The sequence below is a fragment of the Quercus suber genome, unplaced genomic scaffold, assembly GCF_002906115.3.
Source record: "Quercus suber isolate HL8 unplaced genomic scaffold, Cork oak 2.0 scaffold_2, whole genome shotgun sequence".
NCBI classification, from domain to species: Eukaryota; Viridiplantae; Streptophyta; class Magnoliopsida; order Fagales; family Fagaceae; genus Quercus; species Quercus suber.
This window is the reverse complement of record NW_027069469.1, coordinates 2,786,163-2,810,309: the sequence shown is the minus strand read 5'-3', so window position 1 is coordinate 2,810,309 and position 24,147 is coordinate 2,786,163. Positions and strand designations below refer to the sequence as shown.

Below are 24,147 nucleotides of genomic sequence, written 5' to 3'. Positions count from 1 at the left end.
GCAAATACTAAACTTCAGTTGGACAATGAAGTAACAACAAAGGCGTGGAGAGAAATGTTCTAGCTTAGTACTATGACTCATTTCTCTCCCCATGCCTTGATCATCTCCCTATAATTCTCCAAACTCAGAATCGAAGCTTTAAATTTGAGGAAGCATGGTTGTTATTGGAGGACTGTGATGATGTAGTAAAAGGTGCATGGAATGCTGATGGGAATGATGTGCACAGGCTAGCCATGATTAAAGAGAAAATTGCTACTTGTAGGGAGGTGTTGAGGGCGTGGGGATCTTCAAAAACAAACCCGAATAATGAAAAGATTAAGAAACTTCAAAAGCAATTGGAGAAGCTAAACATTGAAGAACCCACTAAGCAGTCGAAAGCTGAATTTTTAAGGGAAAGCCTTGGATGAACTACTACTGAAGCAGGAGATATTTTGGGCCCAGAGATCCAAAATTTCTTGGATGAAATAGGGGATAAAAACACTAAGTTTTTTCACTCCAAAGCAACAGAACGAAGGCCGCAGAACCATATACAGGGAGTTAAAAATTTAGATGGCATTTGGGTTGAAGAGATGGAAGAAATAGCTAATATGGCAATAACTTATTTTGAGAGTTTGTTTAATGCAGGTGCATGTGATCAGATTGATGATTGTTTGAGTGCAGTACAACATAAGATGACTCCAGACATGCAACAGTTATTGTCCAGTGATTTTATGGCTGATGAGATTAAGGCAGCATTGTTTCAGATAGAACCTACTAAGGCTCCTAGACCTGATGGTATGAATGCTCTCTTTTACCAAAAATTCTGGCATGTTGTGAGTGATAATGTAGTTACTACTGTATTGGATTATCTGAATTCTGGTATCATGATTCCTGGTATTAATCATACTAATATTGTGTTGATTCCTAAAGTGAAGAGACCTGAGAAAATGTCTGATTTTCGGCTTATTAGTCTCTGTAATGTCATTTATAAAATTATTGCCAAGCTGTTGGCTAACTGGTTGAAACAGATCCTCCCAGATATTATCTCCCCTACTCAGAGTGCTCTTGCTCTAGGGCAATTGATAACTGATAATGTTCTAGTGGCATATGAGACTTTGCACACTATGCACTCCTGGAAAAAAGGTAAAAAAGGGTCACTGGCATTGAAGCTTGACATTAGTAAAGCATATGATATGGTTGAATGGCCTTTCTTGCATGGTATAATGGCTAAATTGGGTTTTCCTAAAAAGTGGATCAATTGGGTGATAGGTTGTGTAACTACACCTTTTTCTGCTCTCTTTAATGGTAAACCCTAAGGCAATATCCATCCAACTAGAGGGATTCACCAAGGTGATCCTTTATCACCATATCTATTCCTTTTGTGTGCTAAGGGGTTTACTTCCTTACTAGCTAAGGCAAAAGTGAAGGGACATATTAAGGGTGTTTCTATATGCAGAAGGGCGCCTAAAATTTCAAACCTAATATTTGCTGATGATTCTTTACTTTTTTGCCGAGCCACACAAAGTGAGGTTGCTATGGTCAATGAAGTTTTGCAAACTTATACCAGTGCATCTGGCCAATGTATTAATATGGAAAAGCCGTTAGTCTTTTTCAATAGTAATACCCTTGCTAGTGAAAAAGTGGAGATTGTGTCAGTCCTAGGTTTAAAGGAGGTGGAGCGGTTTGAATCCTATCTGGGATTACCAACTTTGGTGGGTCAAGCAAAATACCAAACCATTTCTTTTTTAAAGGATCGAGTTTGGAAAAAGTTGCAATGTTGGAAAGGCAAGATGTTGTCTAAGGCTGGAAAGGAGGTGCTTATTAAGGCAGTTGCTCAATCCATTCCCACTTATGCTATGGGAGTTTTCCAATTGCCATTGAAGTTGTGTGATGAGCTAAATGCTTTATGTGCTAAATTTTGGTGGGTTCAAGTAGGGGATGAGAAGAAAGTTCATTAGAAGAGGTGGGATAGTTTATTTCAACCAAAGAATGATGGTGGGATGGGATTTCAGGATTTGAGAAGCTTCAACCTTGCTATGCTAGCTAAGCAAGGGTGGAGACTATTGCATGGCCATGATTCACTCCTTTTTAAGTGTTTCAAAGCTTGGTACTTTCCAAGGTGTCATTTCCTAGATGCTGTGGACTCACCTAGTAGTTCTTATGTGTGGAAAAGTATGGCGGTTGCACTACCAATTTTGAAGAGTGGTTGTTGTTTGAGGGTAGGAAATGGTGTGTCCATTAGAGTGCATAAGGATTAGTGGATTCCTAACTATCCAGCAAATAAAATTCTTCACCCAGCTTAAGAGGAAAGTGAGGAATGGCTGGAGTCCGATCTTATTGATTCAATATCACATTGTTGGAGGCGTGATGTTATCATATCTAGTTTCCATAGGGAGGATGCTGAAGCTATTTGCAAAATTCATTTGAGCCATAGACAAGTATCTGATCCTGTGGTGTGGCTGCACAATAGGAAGGAACTGTATTCAGTTAGGTCTGGATATTATATAGCAAGAAGGGTGATGCTAAAAGAGGATTAGGTAGAGAGTTAAAGGGGTCCTGGTGGTTTGCAGATTTGGAAGAAGTTGTGGAAGCTACGAGTGCCTAATAAAATTAAGGTTTTTGGATGGAGGGCTTGCCATGAAATTCTACCAACTCTTGTCAACCTTGCTTGAAGAAAAATCATATCAGATCCGGTGTGTCATTGCTGCAAATCTCTTTTGGAATCTACCATTCATGCTATATGGGAGTGTGGTGCTACTCAAGATGTGTGGGCAAGAAGTTCAATCAATCTGCAAAAGTGTTAAACTAACCAATGTGATATTATTTAGCCATTTGAAATTCTGTTTGACAGGTTATCTGATGCAGATTTTGAGTTGTTTCTTGTTCAATCATGGCTTATATGGAATCAAAGACACAAGATGGTGCATGGAGGACAGATGATGGATCCAAGGTGATTGAATAAAAAAGCACTAGACTATCTTGATGAGTACAAAAAACCACAGGTTCAGCTTACTGCTATACTAGTCATGACACCTACTAGAATTTCCTAGAAACCACCACCTCCATCAGTCTATAAGCTGAAATTTGATGCAGCAATCTTTTCTAATCTTAATTGTTCTGGATTTAGGGCAATTATCCGCAATAAAGAGGGTGAGGTGATGGCTGGGATGTCGGTTAAGGGTCCTTTGGTTCATAACAGTGTAGAAGCTGACGCTTTGGCGTGTAGGAGAGATGTTGAGTTCTCTATTGAAGTTGGTTTCTCAAGATTGGCCATTGAAGGGGATAATACATTGGTGATGAATGCAATATCATGCTCTGCAGAGAACAACTCCTTGCTGGGACACATTTTTGAAGACATCCAAAACCTTGTTTGTGGGCTACAATGTGCTTCAATCAGCTGCATTAAAAGGAGTGGTAATATACTAATATGGTTGCACACTCTGTAGCTCAACATGCTAGGAATATTAGTGATGAAATGTATTGGATGGAAGACTCTCCACCACCTGCTGTGGATGCGTTGTATTAAGATTTTTTTACATATTAATGAGTGAATGAATTGTTTGGTTTCAAAAAAAAAAAAAAAATCGTATCACGTGTGCATTATACTAAGCCACAAATACCTCACTTACAATATCATCCGTAACACCTCAGCCCAGATCCATTGTTAGATTGGCAGTTGTGGCACCACTCTCTTCAACTACAAGGCTACAAGCAACATGTACTCAAAACTCATCCTATAATTGACACCTGTTAGAGTTATGATTATTGGCTAAATTCTTATGTAAAACTAGCTTCATCATACACCCTATGCGTGTGCAATAAGATTTTTATTTTTATTTTTTTTGTCTAGTATGATAATTTTTTTTTATTTAAATTTTAGAAAAGTTTGCTTTGAAGTCATTAATTAGTAAGAAAATACCTTATTTTGTAGGCATTTTAAATGAAGTTAGAGATAAATTTTTACCCAATTGCCCTCAAGATTTTTCCTAGTTAAATATAAAGTTTAGGGGTATTTCTAAATTATATAAAATCCAACACAAAGTAAGAGAGTCAATAACGTACTAGAGGCTATATCAGTTTAGTCAACGGTACGATACCAGTCAATACCGGTGTACCGTTTTGGGTTTACCGCTATTTATTATATTTATAAATAAATAAATATGTGTGTGTGTGTGTGTGCATTATAATAAATATAAAAGTTTACCATAAAACATTTCCTCAATTCAGAACTAATAATTCATGGTTTTAGACTTTAGTATCAATTAAAACAAACAAAAAAAAAAAAAACACAATATAAAAAATAGAAAGCTTAAAAGTTACTATTGCATACTAAGAAAACAAATAATACTAATAAGTTAATGCAAGTAAGTTACCATTTTGCCCTAACAAAAATTCAAAAATTACAAAACTAAAAAAAAAAAAAAAAAACTTTTTTCCTGTACTAACCGGTACACCCGATACCAGCCGGTATTGTCCGAAATTGGCCGATATAGCCAGTACATGGCAATACGGCCGGCATTTAAACCGGTACAAAACGTTAATATTTCGATACCGATATACATACTGATACAGTACATACCAGCCAATACGACCGGTACAGTACGGTATTAACTATCTTGACACAAAGAGAAAAATTCTCTTATAAATAGTATAGATAAAAATATGGAAATTAGCATTAATTTTGTTTTTTTTTTTTTTGATAAAAAGCATTAATTTTGTTGATTGATATATATTGAAGTTAAGCAATAATATGCTAATATTTTAGGTGAATTCACATAATCCATTTGTTTGGTTTTTGAGTGGCTATAGGAAAGTAAAGGAATTAATGATGTGACTTACGCTCGGTTTGTTTCGCTCTGAAAATATTCTCATTTTACATTTTCATTTTACAGTGATTAGCTGTGCATATGAAAATGAAAATGCACAAATCAAACCACCCATCAAAGCCAAGCACCAATCCACCGATTACCACCAAATTGACACAAACCCACCCACCACTTTACTGACCACACAAGAATATCCATCTCCACATCAACACATACATCAGTTCCACAAACAACAAATCCTAAAAACACAAAACCTGAAAATGCTCATTCAATAAACCATCTTTTGCTTGAAAACCCAAAAACCAAATCAAAACAAAAACTTTCAACAGAGCACACACCCAAACCCACAGATCTACAAACTACCATGCCCAAACTCCTGATTTTCAAACCCAAGCTGAAAACATCAGATCCTAACAACCCAAAACGAAACCCAATCCCCAAACCCACATATAAGGGTCATCAAATAACCCATGGCCCACGGGCCGACCCAAAAACCCGGCAACCCATCGGGCTAATGGGCGGTCCAGCCCGTTATTATTAAGGCTCATGGGTACCCACTAGCCCAGTGGGTTAGGCCATGGGCTAGTTTTTATGCCCATGGGCACCCAGTGGGCTAGCCCAGTAACCCAGCCTGTTGGCCCAACCCGTTGCCCAGTCCAATAACTTAAAATTTTTAACAAAAATATATAAGAAGTGTATAAAGAATTGATCTTGAGATATTATAATAGAATTTCTTAAGAAAACTCTCCTAACCACTAAGATACTTAAAGTAATTGTGCTAAACTTAGTTTACTAAATATATATTTTTCTAGTAGTCTAGCAAATTTGAATTAACCATTTGATTTTTTTTTATTAAAGATAAAAATAAAAAACTATTTGAAGCCTTATTTAAAAAAAAAAATTAAATAGATTTGACAACAAAAAAAATTGTAATTAAGTATTAAAATCTTTGATTCTTTCCTTTTAAAAAAACTAGATTGATTATTTCCTTATTAAAAATTGATTATTTATTTGTAAAAATAATAAAATAATATGCTAACACAATCTCATGGGTAGCCCATTAGGCCAAACTTAGTAACCTAGCCCATTAAAGACAAAATGGGCATTGCCCATGGGCAGGGTCATGGGTTGAGGTTTTCTCTTTCGGCCTAGCCCGACCCAACCCGTTAACTAGTTAATAGCCCATTATGCCCAGCCCATTGTGCCCTTGGGCCAAGTAAAAATGGGCCGGGCTAGCCCGACCCGGCCCATTGACGACCCTTACCCACATAGAATCCGAAATAAGAACACAGAGAGAGAGAGAGAGAGAGAGAACAACGGCCATCATTTGTGGTGGCATCGTGTGCTCTACTGCCATCAATGGTGGTATGGGTCTCCTGGGTTTCGGCCTTAGCAGACATGAATAAGGAGAGAGGGAGAAACTGTGGTAGAGAGAGAAACTTGAAAGTGAGAGCCACCCCAGGTGGTGGTTCGCAGTGGCTTTGTGGCGATGCTGGCAACCTTGGGCTTCGTTGAAGGAAGTGTAAGAGAGGAACTGATGAGCCACTGTGATTGTGAGAAAGAGAAAGGCTTCCTTGTGCGAGATGGGTTGTGTGAGTGAGATGAAAGTGAGAGAGGGGTAGAAATTGAGAACGAAGTGTAAAATGTTTTACCAATTTTTTAAGGGTAAAATATTTTACAGTTTTTTCCTTTAGTTTTTTTTTTTTTTGATTAAAAATATTTTACTTTTGACCGATAATTTTATTGCAAAGCAAACATAGTAAATTATGAAAATATTTTCCTTAAAATTTTTTACATCAAACTAAACAGCGCTAGGGGCAGACTCGACTAGAACGTAGAAAGTAGAAACAGTCGAGTTCATGTAGGTTATCCTCCGACATTTCCCAATTGCTATTTGAATATTTTTGTGCTTTTCCTACTTTTAGAGTTGTTTGTTTATGAAAGTTGGAGATTGATATTTCTCCTTGAAAAATTTCTATGAAACTGGATTTGTGTGTTTATGAAACCAAAATGGTTAAGTGGAACTAGCATCATTACACATGCTTTGCACGTGCAATGAGGCTTTTTTTTTTTTGTGGTCCTATTTTGTAATCCAAAAAAAAATCTATGTTTTTATTTTTTATATATATAATTTTTATTTTGAGAATATAATTTATAAGTAGATAGAGAATTTTGAAAATCAATAAGAGAGTGGCTTTATTTTTTAGGCAATGTTTTAGTGGGAGTTGGAGTTTTATTTTTACTGGATTGTCCTTTAGTTTTGTCTCTACTTAAACATGTGGATGTATGGACATTTTTAAACCAAAAAATAAGGATTCCACACAAAATAAGCCTCTTAAATAGTAGTATAAATATACGTGGGTTAACATACAAAATGGTTTCGATGATCATCCCCTATATGGAAGGAATGGAAATAGTTCACATTGTTAGTTATAGACATATATGAGTCCATTTGATTGAGGTGATATAAAGAGGATAGAAAATAGAGAAGAGAATAGTGGAGAAATAACTAATTTTATAGGCGTTTAGTTGTGGGTAATGACTGAACTATCCCTCCTCCTCCTCTAACGTGCTAGACTTGCTAAGTTGTTTTTTTCCCCCCCCCCCCCTTTTTTTCCTTTTTTTTTTTTTTTTTTCTTCCTTCTCTTACGTGCTAGACAGGCTAAAAGGTCTCCCCATGTCATGTCACTCACGTGTAGCTTAATAAATTTGACATTTATTAACCAATTGTGCTAACTGAAAGATACCTAATACAATGTCAATTTGATTGAAGTGAAACAAAGAGTATAGAAAATGGAGAAGAGAATAGTGGAGAAATAACTAATTTTATAGGCGTTTAGTTGCAGGTAATGACTGAACTATCCCTCCTCCTCCTCTAACATGTTAGACCTGCTAAGTTTTTTTTTTTTTTTATTTATTTATTCCCTTCCGTGCTAGACATGCTAAAAGGTCTCCCCATGTCATGTCAGTCACATGTAGCTTAATAAATTTGACATTTATTAACCAATTGTGCTAACTGAAAGATACCTAATACAATGTCTATTTGATTGAGGGGAAACATAGAGTATAGAAAATGGAGAAGAGAATAGTGGAGAAATAACTAATTTTATAGGTGTTTAGCTAAACTATCTCTCCTCCTCCTCTAATGTGCTAGACCTACTATTTTTTTTTTTCTTCTTCTTCTTCTCTTACGTGCTAGATAGGCTAAAAGGTCTCCAAATGTCATGTCACTCACGTGTAGCTTAATAAATTTGACATTTATTAATTAATTGTGCTAAGGGCATTCCCATTGAGTCTTTTGGCTGAATATTGCTAAATCCGTAGTTTATTTGCGTTATAGGCATTGTTCCAAGTTATTTAGGAAATTGAGGAAAGAGAGTGAATTTCGGCAATGGTGTTGCCAAAATTCAACAAAAATATGAGAGAGAAAAGAAAAAGTGGGAGAGAGAAAATTTTGAATTTCGGTAATCACATTACCGAAATTCCTGTTGCCCAAACCTCCTGACTGAAAATCAATTGTGGCAATGCCATTGCCGAAAATGGGAGGAAAAAAATAAATAAATAATTGTTGCCGAAATCTAGGAGGAATTAAAAAAAAATGCTACGTCCACAATATTTTACAACATTTTCACAACAAATCATAGGTGATTAGTTATTATTAGTTCAAATTTGAATTTAACACTGAGATTACTTTTTTAATCCAACAATAACAACCTACCACTTAAAATTTATTGTAAAAATATTGTAAAAATTGTGTGCACATATCATTCTTTAAAAAAAAAAAAAAAGTGGGATGGATTTGTGGCAATGGCATTGCCGAAATAGAGGGGGAAAAATTCCCTCCTATTTCGGCAATGCCATTGCCACAAATCCATCCCACTTTTTTTTTTTTTTTTTTTTTTAAGAAATGATATGTGCACACAATTTTTACAATATTTTACAAAACAATTTAAGTGACAGGTTGTTATTGTTGGATTAAAAAAGTAATCTCAGTGTTAAATTCAAATTTGAACTAATAATAACTAATCACCTATGATTTGTTGTGAAAATGTTGTAAAAATATTGTAGACATAGCATTTTTTTTTTTTTAATAATTCCTCCCCAGATTTCGGCAACCATTATTTATTTGTTTTTTTCTCCCATTTTCGGTAATGGCATTGCCACAATTGATTTTCGGCCAGCAGGTTTGGGCCGTAGGAATTTCGGTAGTGTGATTACCGAAATTCAAAATTTTCTCTCTCCTACTTTTTCTCTTTCTCTCTCATACTTTTGTTGAATTTCAGTAACACTATTGCCGAAATTCACTCTCTTTTCTCAATTCCCTATATAATTTGGAACAGTGCCTATAACGCAAATAAACTCCGGATTTAGCAATATTCAGCCCAAAGACTCCATTCTCATTGGCAATTGTAAATTGAAAATATAGGGAAAATTTAGCGTAAAGGTACAGAAAGAGCCCAGCAGCCGGACTTGTAAAATCTAAGAATTGCAAATTTTTTTGCAATTATGCTACAATGTCATCCTAAATGTAGGATGGCACTGTAGCACAATTGTAAAAATTATAATATATTTTAATTCCAAAAGATCACTGTAGCACTGTAACAGCAGCAGAAAAATTATATATTATATTATTTTAGTGGGTAATATATATTATTTTAATGAGTAGAATAGAAAAATAAAAGTTAAAATGTTAGTTATGTTGTAAAATGGTATGATATAATTGATAAAATAACTTTTTGAAATAGTAAAATATAGTAGTATGAAAGTTGCAGATGCGGATGCGGATGCTCTAAGTGAAAGATACCTAATATATTTGATTAAGGTGAAACCAGGAGATTAGAAAATGGAGAAGAAAATAGTGAAAAATAACTAATTTTATAGACGTTTAGTTGCAAGTAATGACTGGACCATTCCTCCTCCTCTAACATGCTAGACCTGCTAAGTTTTCTTTTTCGTTTTTTTTTTCTTACGTGCTAGACGGGCTAAAAGGTCTCCCCAATCCCCATGTCACGTCACTCACGTGTGCTAAGTGAAAGATACCTAATACAATGTCTGTTTTTCCTACCCTATTTTGAATTGAAAAGTCACGCTAAAAAGCTAACAAACCCCTGCCAAAGTCAATAAGGCAAGCCGACACTCACACAACAATCAATATGCCCGAGGGGTTTCACAATCAAGATGGCAATCCAAACCTCTTCGCAGAGTGGAAAGTAATTACTTGAACTAGATGCTAACCTGCGTGTTGTCAGTGATATTTTTTTTTAGATGGTCTAATTAAATTTATTTATTTTATAATAAAACTTATTTATATATTTTGTAAATCATTAAAATAACATAAAATTTAAAAATTATTCTTTTAGTTTTAAACAAACTTTCTCAAATCCTAATTTCTTTACCCTATAATCCAAACATCGAAAAACCTAACTAAAAATTAATAAAACTTAATAATGATTAATTGGACCAATTAAGAAAACAATTCATTGTTGATAATTTATTAAGGTTATTTTCTTTGTGAAAGTTGCAATTTTGTCCACCCAAAAAATATTATCAAATAAACAATTCTTAGCAAAATCTAAGAATTTAATTCTATATATACATTGTTATAAAATAATGATAATAATTAAAATACAATTGCAAAATTTAAAATATGTCACCCATTCGATTTATTTTCGTTTGACTAACTTTAGCTTTTCTATGAATTAATGGCATTATAGAGTGCTTCTAATACAACATTAAGAGTACTTTGTCCACCCCCAACGAATTAAAAAAAAAAAATCAAATTCTAACTTGCAAAACAACTAATTATTAATCCAAATCAAATCAATAAAAAAAAAAGAACTTGTTATCGGAAATTGGAATGACAAACTACCTAAATATGCATAAAAGTCAATATAAATTTACCAAAAAGATAACAGATGTGATGTGAAAATTAAATCAACAATAAAAAAAAAGAACCATTAGTAGAAAAAAAAAAAAAGTGGTTGAAACAATTAAAAAATTCACCGAAAGAAAAACAAAATTGGAGAAAGAGAGAGGGTATTGACCTTTTTGTTGTGGACAACTTGGAAGGAATAGGGGAGAGAGGTGGAAATGAAGAAAAATAAATTTATATGAAAATTAAGATGAAAGTAAATGAAAGGTTGAACAAAGTGAAACTATAGAATTTAAGAAGATAGAAAGGAAAAAAAATTAAAAATCTAATAGGAATCAAATGAGAATTTAAAAAAAAAAATTATTGGAGAGGATGAAAGATTGAACTAATAAGACAATGGTTGAAGAAGATGAAAAGTTGAACAAAAGAAGAATTGCATAAAAAAAAAAAACCTAAAAATAAGAAAAGATGCTAAAGATGTAGTGCATAAAGAGCTTTATAAAATTTATTAGAAAACTTCCATTATTATATATGGTATAGATATGTATAGATATTGTTTTGTTTTTGGTTTTTTAGTTACAAAACTTTCATTATTTAGTTATAAACATCTAAATTAAAGTAGATGAATATGTAAAAGCAAAATTATATGTAATATTAAAACCACCCAATATAAATGTGTAAATTCAATAATCTATTTATATTTTTTTGTAAAAAAGAAGAATAAAAAAGAAATTCCAAATTAAAATAGATGAATATGTAAAGACAAAATTATAAGTAATGATAAATTCGCTTAAGATGAATGTGTAAAATCAATACTATACAAACACACACACACACATATATATGAATAAAAGATAAATAAGAAAAATAATAATTATGTAGTCAATGACGTAGTGATGAGGTGGCATAATAAAAACTTAGCAGTAATAAATGTTATACCTCAGCCTTTTAATATATATATATATATATAAAAGAGATATGCTAGTGCCACATAAAAAGGCATAACAACTTGTGCCACAACTCGCCCACGCAACGGGTATAAAGGTGACCTCACATGGACCCACCATTACCTCTCTACCACTCACAACTCGCCACGTCGGTGAGTTGTGGCACAAGCATTATTCATATATAAATGAAGGAGTGGATCCCAATGGCGTGCCAGAATTCCATTAAACTAATAAATTGAAGTCACTCACACGAATAATTCATGACATTTCCCTCCTTTTGGACATTCATGTCCTGTAGTCTTCATTTGAAAAACCACATGAATCCTGCTAAACCATTATTGAATATAGTATTACTTTTACTTTTCTCACTTGTTTTCCCAATTTGCATTTCCTTTGAAACCATTACACAAAACCAGCCCCTCAAGGATGGTCAAATTCTTGTCTCATACCAAAAAACCTTTGCACTTGGGTTTTTCACTCCTAAAAATTCCAATAGCCGCTATGTTGGATTTGGTATCACCAAATTGCTGAACAAACCGTTGTGTGGGTTGCAAATAGAGACAATCCTCTATATGATAAGTCTGGGGTCCTCTCCATCAATGGTCAAGGAAACCTCGTACTCCACACTCAAAACCAATCCATTCCCATTTGGTCCACTAATGTTTCTACTTCAACCTCACCAACAAACAATTCCATGGCTAAGCTCTTAGAAGTAGGAAATCTTGTTTTGCTCCAACAAGACAGTCAAAAGGTAATATGGCAAAGCTTTGATTATCCCACAGATACCATGCTTCCATTTATGAAGCTTGGGCTGGACCTGCGGACCGGGTTGAACCGGTACCTAACATCTTGGAAGTCTAAAGATGACCCAGGAACCAACAACTACTCGTATAGAATTGTTACAACTGGGTATCCACAGTTGATCTTATACATGGGTCAGACTCCATTATGGCGTGCTGGATCTTGGACCGGCCTAACATGGAGTGGTGTACCCAATTTGAAACCAAATTACATCTTCAATGCTAGTTATATAAGTAATCAAGATGAAATAACCATTGTATACGGTTTAGTTGACCCCAAGGTATTCGCTAAAATGGTGGTGAATGAATCAGGAACCATGCAACTATCTATATGGCACGAGACAAGATGGGATGTATTCTGGTCTGCCCCGCAAGAGAAATGTGATAAATATTTGCATTGTGGTCCAAATAGTTATTGTGACCCGTCTAATGTGGACAAGTTTGAGTGCACATGCTTACTCGGGTTAGAACCCAAGTCGCCCCAAGATTGGTACGTGAGAGACGCATCGGGTGGGTGTGTGCGTAAGCAAGGAATGTCCACATGCAATAATGGAGAAGGGTTCGTGAAATTGGCACGTGTGAAGGTACCAGATACTTCAATAGCACATGCAGATATAAGTTTGACTCTGACAGAGTGTGAGCAACAATGTTTGAGGAATTGTTCTTGTATGGCTTATGCTAGTGCCAATGAGAGTAAGGGAGGCATTGGATGCTTGACATGGCATGGGAACTTGGTGGACACAAGAACGTATTCTAATATGGGGCAAGATTTATACATACGTGTGGATGCAGTTGTACTAGGTACCCCCTTTGTCTTTTACAAAGTTTCATGTACTTGTCTTTTACAAAGTTTTTACTCATACTATGCAATGAAAATTTCATCTACTTGTCTTTTTAACATATTATGTAATGTCTAATGCATAAGACAAAATATTTGTCCTTTAGAAATCAATTGTATATATGTTTCCCTTTTTTTGTCCACCAAAAACTCACATGTAATGAAGATACATACCCCAAATTGTAAGTTTATATTATTTGTGCTACTGAAATAGTTGAAACCCAAACCTATAGTGTTATCTTGGTCAAAGCTCAACCCTGTTGTCCTATTCTACTCCAAATTATATTAGGAATCCTATTCCTAATTCAACATGTTATTTTTGTTATACTACTAATTTTAATTTTGGTTTAGAGTCCTATATTGTTAGAGAAATGATTATTTGCATTTGAAATACATTAATATAGTTCAAATTAAATATTATAAACTTAAAGAAATATTTCATTCCATACATTTAAAATTTTAAATTACCTGGTCACTATAGACACTAGAAATAAAATATTAATCATAAAATCTCTCTCTCTCTCTCTCTCTCTCTCTCTCTCTCTCTCTCTCTCTCTCTCTCTCTCTCTCTCTCTCTCTCTCTCTCTCTCTCTCTCTCTCTCTCTCTGATATTATCTTATTCTAAAATGGTACCAAAATTATGTATCAATATCTTTACTAAAATGGTATAAAATTACAGCCTCATGACCTTTAATAGTCCTAAGAGTAATCCTTACCAATAGTGGTGGAGCTAAGAAGTTGTCATTAGGGGCTGAATAAAAATAATAATTTCCCTAAAGAACCCAAGCCTATTATATTATCCCACACAAAACCCAAGTCCATTGTGTTATCATAGTCCAAATGTTATTGTGAATTCTAATCATAATTGTAATAGAAATCTTAACTTAATTGGGGTTAGTCTAACATATATACCATTCAACGGGTTTTGTTGTAATACACAAAGTTCTATGGTAAAGATATAGACATTTAGGGTATGTTTAGTAGACTGTAATAGGCATTGTAATATAATAATTATTCATTTGGTTTAGCTATTCAGTAGTTTGGTTATATTTTTATTACAGAGAATAGTCATTCCTTATGAATAGTCATTTCTTATGAATAGTTATTCTTTAAAATAAAGAATAACTATTTATCTCTAAAAGGGTTATAATAAATATTACTTACTAGGTGTATAAATTTCTAAAATTAATATATTTTCAAATAAACAAACTTTTCATATGCTCATAACAATCATCAAAATAAAAAAAATCATTAAAAAATAATTAATCTCATTTTCAAATTTGAAAAATATTATTATTTAGGAAATATAATTATATGAGTAAGATATTTCCTAAAATATATCTTAAGTTTGATTTAAAATGCTTTCATTCAATTGTCTTAAGGGTTCTATTACTGTGTTACCACCAAACAAATGAATAGTAATAAGTATTACATTATAACGTCTTGTATTCCTTGTAATACCTATTTCTATTCCTATACAATTACCATTACAGTCTACAAAATATGTCCTAAAGGATTTCAATTGCAAACATAAGGTGTGCTAAAATTCAACCGCATCTCTCTCTCTCTCTTAAAATGTTTTTCTTTTTCAAATGTGATACCATAGAAATGTCTCGCATTCTCTAAACTTAGTAATACTTTTTTTTTTTTTACCTTAGCTCAATATGCTCAAAAAAAGGGTCTTACTCAGAAAAAGAGGATGTTGACAATTCTGGGAGTTTTTGTTGCGGTAATGTTTCTTCTCGTGGTCTTGGTTGTATATTGGTTGGTAAGGAGAAAGAAAAAAGGTAAGCAAATATTTACTCACTAGTTTGTTTAAAGCAACTTCTTTTTAACTTATTTCTTTATTTCTAAGGCTGGTGAACAAAAGCCCCTTAGATAACTCTAACGATACGTTCGAGAGTTGTTAACTTGTTCGAGGTATGAGAAATACCAACTTCAATTATGGTATTAATTTAGACCCCAAATTTTAAATACAACTTAGTTAATTTCAGGCTAGTCTAATAATTAAGTCCAAATTTAAGTGATAACCCAATTAACATGAGCATGGATGATCAATAAGCATGGATAAACATATAAAATGAACAACCCACAAAAAATCGAAAGGAGAATAACACAACCATAACACATGAATGTGTTATTGAAGAAGGAAACTCAAGTGTCAGGCATAAAAACATCTTTGCAACCTCACCGTTGAAAACAATCCACTAGAGTAGATAGTTGCGATACATAATACATACAAAACCCTCCAAGTATAGTAGTATCTATGTACTCAATCATGTTGGGTTGTAGATTGACCTCGATTAATTAATTCAATCACCCAAGTTGATTAAGTTGTTCAAATTACATGAAAATCATGGAGACACACACAAATCACCAAATAAACTAAAGTACAACGGAAATTAAATTGACATGGTGATTTGTTAACTAATGGGGAAAATCTCTTACAAGACAAAAACCCCACCGAGTGATTTTCAGGTTACCATTCCCAAAAATCCACTAATCAATAATCAAGCGGCTACAAGTATAAAAAATCTTACCATTATCCTGACCTATATCAAAATATCAACCTATAATTGAACCTTCACTCTAATACTCAATTGGAATTAATCTTATAGAGACTTCTTCCTTTTTGCACAAATCCTAGTGTCTGACTTCTCAACAACTGATATTTGTTGTTGGATGCAAAGTTCTTCACTTCAAAACACGTTGAGAATCTAGAAATACTTAGTTACAAAACTCTAAGGCACATAAGAACACAATAGCTTTTCTAAGAATATATGAGTTCTCTAATCTGAGTCTTTGTATCATTGATGACTTTAAAATAAAGTTTTTATATCCTCTAGGAGTTTAGTGAATGAAACCCTAGCAATCTAAGTCATCATGGCCGAAATTCTAAACTGGGAATTCTGGATCTGCATAACTTGATAGATCGAGAGGTGTTGAGCTAGTGTTGAGATTTCTTCATTAAGTCTCAATAGATGCTAGTGTCGAACTTATGTCAAAACTAGTGTCAAGCTTCACTATTCCAGTTTTTTTTTTACTTGTTTCTTGGTTCAATCTTCATGTCTTCATTGATATCACTGGTATGTAGTTATCAACACACATCTTGATATCCTAAACACATTTTAGATCTATCCAATTACAAGTAAAATGTATTTTGTCAAAGGATATGCCAACACATAACAAATATGACCCTAACAAATCCCTCCAAATTCCTACTAGCAACCGGCTCTACGAGTCCTGTCCACGCTAACTTCGATCTGCAATTGTCCTCCAATAGCAATCTTCAAGTTGGATGTACTGTGGTGGCTCCTATGCTTCCCAAATTTTCAAACAACACAAATTCTTTGAAGAATACTTATGTATGAAGGATTCAATCTCCTCTCATAGTTTTTGAATTTGTAGAGAGGAAGAAGGTAGAGAGAAAAGGGTATATGAACTTGGGCTTATCTTGGCTCACTAACACTTCAATTTGGAATTTCTGGATGTCAAATTCTGCAGAAAATGAAGCTTAAATAAATGGACAAAAGGTTGGCACAGTATAAATAAATAAATAAATAAGAGAGTAACAAATTTCTCTCAAGTTTTGGCATTTTTGCTTGACAAAGTGTCAAGTCGTAGCATGCACTTTCAAGTTCAACTTGAAGCCTCTTGATCCTGATACAAAATACATCCCATTTCAGGTATTGACGTTCAAAACAAATGTTCAAAAAATACATGGAAAATTGTCATAGAATCAGCCAACTATCTAAAGATCTTGACAAGGTCAATAAAAGAAACCCAATTGGATTTTCTGTCAAGGATAAGCTGAAAATTATAAACTCAAATTTTCCTCTTATTTTCCTTTGTTTCTTTCTTTTATATTAGTGTATTTTCTCAATTTTATTAAGTTGGACTTTTGTGTGAGAATTCTTGAATCTCGATTGGACAAATAAGTTAACCAGCATTATTTGTTACTGGCTTTATGACAGAAAAGAGGCAAAACGCATATTCAAATAGTGTTGCCTCCAATTTACCATACTTTGAAGACTCCCCAGGTAGAAGGGGCCTTGATGGAACTACAAGAAATTCAAATTCACCATTATTTGATCTAAGAACTATTATTGCAGCCACAAATAACTTCTCTATTGCTAACAAGCTTGGTAAAGGTGGTTTTGGCTCAGTTTATAAGGTAGTCTCCCTGAACAAGCCTCAGAATTTGCATAAAAAATTCTTTCATGAATAGTTAAGAAAAGAAGATTCATTGAGCATAACTTCGTTAGATGAAATTGAGCTTGTCCAAATAATTCTCTAAGTTGACTTTCTCTCAACAGTTGTGCACTATGACAAAATGAAATTTGGACTATAATTGCAGGGTTTGCTACAAAATGGAATGGAAATAGCGGTAAAAAGACTATCAAAATGCTCTGGACAAGGAATAGAACAGTTCAAAAATGAAGTTGCACTAATTGCTAAACTCCAACATAGGAATCTTGTGAAAATTTTAGGTTGTTGCATTCATGGAGAGGAGAAGATGTTGATCTATGAGTACTTGCCAAATAAAAGCTTGGACTCTTTCATTTTTGGTATGTCTTCCTTTCACATCCTCCAATTACAAACATATCATATCCTAGAAGTGAGATTATATTATATACGTAGTGCAAGTAAGCAGAAATGTAATCTAATCCGAGTTCTCATTTCTTTTTAGATGAAACAAAAAGATTAAGTTTAGATTGGGGAAAGCGATTTGAGATTATTTGTGGAATTGCTCGAGGGCTCTTATATCTTCATCAAGACTCAAGATTAAGAATTATTCATAGAGATTTAAAGGCCAGCAATGTCCTACTTGACAATACATTAAATCCAAAAATTTCAGATTTTGGTATGGCTAGAATTGTTGGAGAGGACCAAATTGAAGCAAATACAAATTGCGTTGTTGGAACATAGTAAGTGTGCTAGAAAAAAAAAAAAAGAAAGATATATTTATACTTTTCAACTAATTATTTGACTACCATTTTTTTTATCTAAGAAGAGGGTACAAGCTTCAGACTCTCGAAAGAAAAAATATTAAGGACATTTTCGTAATTTTTTCCCTATTGTGCTAATTCAAATGTTACATGTTATGTTAGTGCCCTAAGGCTATCTTGGATCATTTTTTTTTTTTAATAATGAAAGGATTAATTGTTTCTTTTTCATTGTGCTACAACAGTGGTTATATGTCACCAGAATATGCAATGCAAGGACTATTTTCAATAAAATCTGATGTATATAGCTTTGGGGTCTTGTTACTAGAGATAATTATTGGTAAAAAGAACGGTTCTTATCTTCATGATGGTCCTTCCTCAAATTTGATTGGACATGTAAGTACATGTGCAAACAATGACTACAAAATTAGGCCTATATTGCTAAGCTTACTATGATGAATATGTTGTTTGCAGGTTTGGGACCTATGGAGAGAAGGTAATGCCATGAATATAGTCGACTTGTTACTAGGTGAGACATACCCTGCTAGTGAAGTTTCGAGATGCATTCAAATTGGGCTTTTGTGCGTGCAAGAACATGCAATAGACCGACCTACCATGTCAACAATTGTTTTCATGTTGGGTAATGACACACCTCTTCCTTCTCCAAAACAACCTGCATTTATTTTGAAGGGTACTTACAATAGTACAAATAGATCAACTAGTGAAGCATCTAATTCTGTAAATGAAATAACAATTTCTAAACTTGATGGTCGCTAAAACCCCAGACTATATTCAGTGGTGTATTAATATTTGTTATGGACCATTACAACATAGGAATGAGTTCCTCAAGTCTACTCTACACAATTATTTTTCTTGTATAACATAGTATGTATAATGTAAAGTTGTTTTTTAAAAATAAAAATGCGTAATACCACTGCTATTAAAATGGTATAGTACAAAAATTGTAATGAAATTACCACTGTCTCAATAATGCTTAATGTGTGCTTTCATAAAATTTTGTACACCAAGAATTAAGTGCTTATGGTCACTGATGATAACTTCATTGGTTTGCCAACTAAGATGTCCAAGTTTAAGTGCAACCAAGGAATCTGAAAAAAAGTAAAGGAATCTATAAATCTAATACACTGATGGTAACTTTTAGTATCGTTTTATAATGTCAGGGTATTATTTCCAAATGGAAAGTACACTTGAACATAAACAAGAGTAATAAATAAGGTGGGAGATAAATATATAACTTCAGGGTAGATATTATCTTCCTATAGCAAGGGAAAGTGAGACAGAACTCTGTTATAAAAACTAACAAAATTTTCTCCCTTTTTCCTGAAAGGTTGACAAACATCATTCTTGTTTCTTATGCATGGTGAACAATGCTAATGCATTACATTACAACAACATGGCGTAGTCTGGCTTTTATGCTGCTTCTTATACACATGAACAAAATCTGCTTATTAGACCTGTTCTCTTTTTTTGGTAACCTATTAGACCAGTTCTCTTGTCATAAAAATGTGATTTTAGGTGGCAGACCCTAATGATTTTTATCAAGTTTTGGCGATCATAATTTCTGTACTCAGCCTTGTCATGCAGGTCCCTCTATTGTTTTGGTGGTCATAACTTGTAACATTTTGTTGTAAAATAGCATCCTTTGTTGTTCACAGATTTTTCCATTTCCTACAAAACTGCTATAGGTTGAATTTCTCTGATCTTTTCTGTAATATTTGCAAGAAATGTAAATAGGAGGAGGGGTAATTAGGATTTTCTGGACTTTCTTGCTTGCTAGATGTAACAACTCCTGTTTATCAAAAAATAAAATAAAAACTCCTACACTCGGATACTCATTGTGATATGGTTGAAAAAAGAGAACCAAGGATGAGCAATAGAAGAATACTGGAAAAACCTCCTATAGTTACTGTTTGAAGCAGAGGCCCAGCATGAGAGAGAGAATAAAGCTATCATGACCATAAATCTTTCTTACCACTTTCAAGATCTCCCCCTCCTATATCTACTACTAAAAGGAGGACTTTAGTTCAAAGGATGAGTTTTTTAGTCATAACGAAAAGGGAAAGAACTCCAAGCCTCAAAAGCATGATGGAAAAACAATTGTCAATCATGATTTTTTTTTTCTTTAGCACTTTCACCAAAAGGAAAAACTTTATACACACAACACAACAATACAAACATAATTCTGGCCTCCCTAAATGATTAACCATACCAAAATATCAACCAATTTATATTTTCATGTTGCAATAGATTTTATCATAAACGTATGAAAAAAGAAAACATTTAGGCAGTGTATAGAAAGTTGTAGGTGCTAATAGTAAATAAGCGTGTTTTCAAAGGACTTCCTTGACTTTTCATTCTCGAAAAGTGAGAGTCTATGTTTAATTAATTAACAGGCTGCAATTAACACCATCTTAGCTAATTTGATTCATAGAATTGTCTTCGACTGAATGCTGCCTAACAAGAAAAGACCATGGTAGAGTGGAGAGAAGTAATTATTTAGGTGAAGATCCAAAATACTTGTCTCGTTTTGGGGGGCCAAAGACAATTCTAGCTTTAAGAAGGTCCAACGACATCTGAAATGTTAGTCCCCAATTCTTACCAACCAACCTCCTCTGTGTAATTGACATGTTGTTAGCTTTAATAAAAGAAGGTCATATCTTTCACAAACTCATTTTTTTACATGCCCCAAAAAAAATTTACAGGAAAAAAAATCTATCTTGTGTGGGTCAAAAATGTTTTTAAGGAAGTATTACTTAAATTACCGACACAATTAATATATTTAGTATGGGTCAAGTGCTTAATCAAGTAAAAGATCACAAAAGGATTGAGACAACGCACATAATAGAATGAAGAACTTGATTAAGATCTGATTAACGAATATGTCCTTTGGATCCCAAGGATTGGTATGATAAATACAGCTTTTCACTCTCAATTGCTCTTACACTTTCATCACTTGAATTTTTCCGAATCCCTTCTCTTCGGGGATTAGGCCCTATTTATATTGGAGGTTCTTCCTTCACCGTCCACTTGTAGGGTGGATGGTGAGTAGAGGACATGCTTGTCCCATCTCCTATTTCTTCCTTCTTTTGAGGTGAAAGTGGGTGGAAAAAGTGATGTTAAGTACTGTCTTAATGAGTCATTTAACAATAAATGCGACACTATTAGTAAGTAGATGTCATTTAATGTGATACGGATGGTTGTTTAACTAAGACGTTTCCTCCATTGGCTAGTTGGATTTGTTTGTTCTTTAATCCATACAATCGCTTGTCTAACTTCAAATGTAGCCGAGAAGAGATCCTCGAAAACTTGACTAGGAGGTGTTGGCCCTCACATGGTTCCACTTTGAGTCATTGATGATCATGCCTCCTCCCTCTTCCTCCCCGGCTCCTTAGTATACCTTCAGGATTTTTCAAGGTTGGGCTAGCTTTGCCTGAGTGGGCCATACTTTCTCTCTCTGACTCTTCCTTTGGATCTTTGGGCTTACTATCACAAGCGGGTTTGTTACAATTGGGCCTCCCCCCCCCTTGCTTTCAACTCCATGAGACATTCTTTCCAGCATTGAGATCATAGAAGAAAAAAGTGTGTGCAAGCTAGAAGAGAAGAAGAGAAATGTTAATCTATGAGTACATGCCAAACAAGAGCTTGGACTTTGTCCTTTCTGGAATGTCTTCTTTTTTATATGAACTTCTTGCATCGTCATCAGAACAGGTCCATTACAAATGGGCGAATTCCTAGTATAAAGAATAAACACTTAAGCATCCATGCAGTCTGATCTAAGTTCTTGTCCCTTATTTTAGATGACACAAAACGGTCATGTTTAGATTGGGGAAAACGGTTGGAGATTATTTGTGGGATTGCTTGAGGAATTTTATATATTCATCAAGACTTGAGACTAAGAGTTATCTATAGAGATTTAAAGTCTAGCAATGTCCTTCTTGATACTGCACTAAATCCAAAAATTTCAAACTTCAGTATGGCTAGAATCTTTGGAGGGGACCAAATTGAAGCAAAGACAAATTGCGTCATTGGAAAATAGTAAGTCTATCCCAAGTAAAAAATTATTAATAGTTTCCACTTTGTTGCATCGTTGGTGCACACAGCTAGAGCTTTATTTCTCAATTTTTGTTCAATAATAAGCAAGGCTCAGTAGTTCCCTTTTCATTGTTTTGCTACAGTAGTTATATGTCACCGGAATACACAATGTTAGGACTATTTTCAATAAAGTCTGATGTATTTAGATTCGGAGTGTTGCTACTAGAAATCATAACCGGTAAAAGGAATAGTAAATTATTATCGTGACAATCCCTCTTCAAATTTAATTGGACATGTAAGTACATATGCAAAGAGTGACTTACAATATTAGTCTCATTTTATTTTTCCTAATATAATGAATATGTTGTTTATAGGTTTGGGACCTATGGCGAGAAGGCAAAGCTAGTTGATTCATCACTAGGTGAGACATGCCCTGCTATTGAAGTTATCAGATGCATTCAAATTGGGTTTTTATGGGTGCAAGAACATCCAATAGATTGACCAACTATGGCAGCAGTTGTTTTCATGTTGGGTAATGACACACTCCTTCCTTCTCCAAAATGACTTGCATTTATTTTGAAGAGTTCTTATAATGGTAAAGACAGATCAACTAGCAAAAAGATCAATTCTGTAAATGAAGTAACAATTTCTTTGATTGATGGTCACTAAAGCCCCAGGCTCTTTCTACATTGTACTAAGACGCCATTTCAGCATCAAGATTAGGTTCCTCTAAATCTTATATATATATATATATATATATATATATAATATTTTTTAAAAATCAATGTGTAATACTCCTACTAATAAAATGGTATGGTCCAAGACTTGTAATGAAATCATTACCAAGAGTCAAGTGCTTATAGTCAAATGCCTTATAGCTAAATTAGCACCTCCCCATGCACAAAGTGCTTGAGGTCTAGGGGTAAAAAGGTTTGAATTAAGGGGTTAGCAACATATTGTAATTATTTCTCAAAAAAAAAAGAAAAGAGTCAGGTGCTTATGGGCAATGATGATAAATTCATTGATTTGCCAACTGAGATGTCCAAGTTTAATTGCAACCATAGAATTGAAAAAAGTAAAGGAACCTATAAATGTAATACAATGAAAATAAGTTTTAGTATCAACTTATAATGTCAGGGAAGAATCACCTTATGGATTGTGCTAAAAATGTTGATCTGATCTCATATGGCTAATATCTAAATGTAAAGAACACTTGAACCTAAAAAAGAGTAACAAATAAGGTGGAAGATAAATACAACTAGAATGTAGATTATCTCCCTATAAGCGAAGGAAAGTGAGACAGGAATCTGTCATAAAAACTAACAATAAGTTTCTCCCCTTTTTCCTGAAAGGTTAAAAGACATCATTCTTGTTTCTTATTCATTCTATGACTGGCTGCAAAAAAAAAAAAACATCTTTAGTGGGTAATAATATGTATATTAGGCTATACATGGCCATCTAGTTGCAAACCATAAATGATATCCAACTTACTTCCAGGCCCATACCACATTGCTGTGGGTACCATACCTATTCTAGCAACCCAAAAGTGCAATATTTGAAGCCCAAGTTTGCTCTGATTGCCAATTTGTTGTCCATTAAGTTTGAAGCTATATTACTACAGTTATACACAAAAATGAATTCTAGAAAGAATTTTTCAGCCAGAACTCGACCCCTAAGCTCTAGTTCTTAGCATTGAAATAACTACCATTTGTCTCAAAAAACATAAACTATTAAGAAAGTGAGGATTTAATTATTCAACCACTATTTTAACAAAATGTTGTAGACCATAACATCTATCTCCAAACCCTTTACCAAATTCTCCCTCTTTATTTCCTCTATAGTCCTATCAACAGACCTTTTTTTTTCCTATCAAGAACTCAATAGGT

At 33.9% G+C, this 24,147-nt stretch overlaps 2 protein-coding genes across 2 annotated transcripts in view; both read left to right on the top strand.

Annotated features, from left to right (window-relative positions):
• LOC111985860 (G-type lectin S-receptor-like serine/threonine-protein kinase RKS1) overlaps positions 1–22,954 on the top strand; it is a 60,809-nt gene extending 37,855 nt beyond the window's left edge. The window contains 1 exon segment of the mRNA XM_065761365.1: positions 22,636–22,954. Within this exon segment, the coding sequence (XP_065617437.1) occupies positions 22,636–22,667 (32 nt within the window). The 3' untranslated portion in view covers positions 22,668–22,954.
• On the top strand, positions 11,851–19,075 carry LOC111985861 (G-type lectin S-receptor-like serine/threonine-protein kinase RKS1). The gene is given in 8 exon segments (XM_024017513.2): positions 11,851–12,131; positions 12,134–13,225; positions 14,921–15,049; positions 17,237–17,436; positions 17,620–17,830; positions 17,953–18,190; positions 18,454–18,604; positions 18,683–19,075. Coding segments are annotated over 8 exon segments (2,571 nt in total). The 5' UTR covers positions 11,851–11,884; the 3' UTR covers positions 18,986–19,075.
• Positions 22,955–24,147: the final 1,193 nt, after the last annotated feature.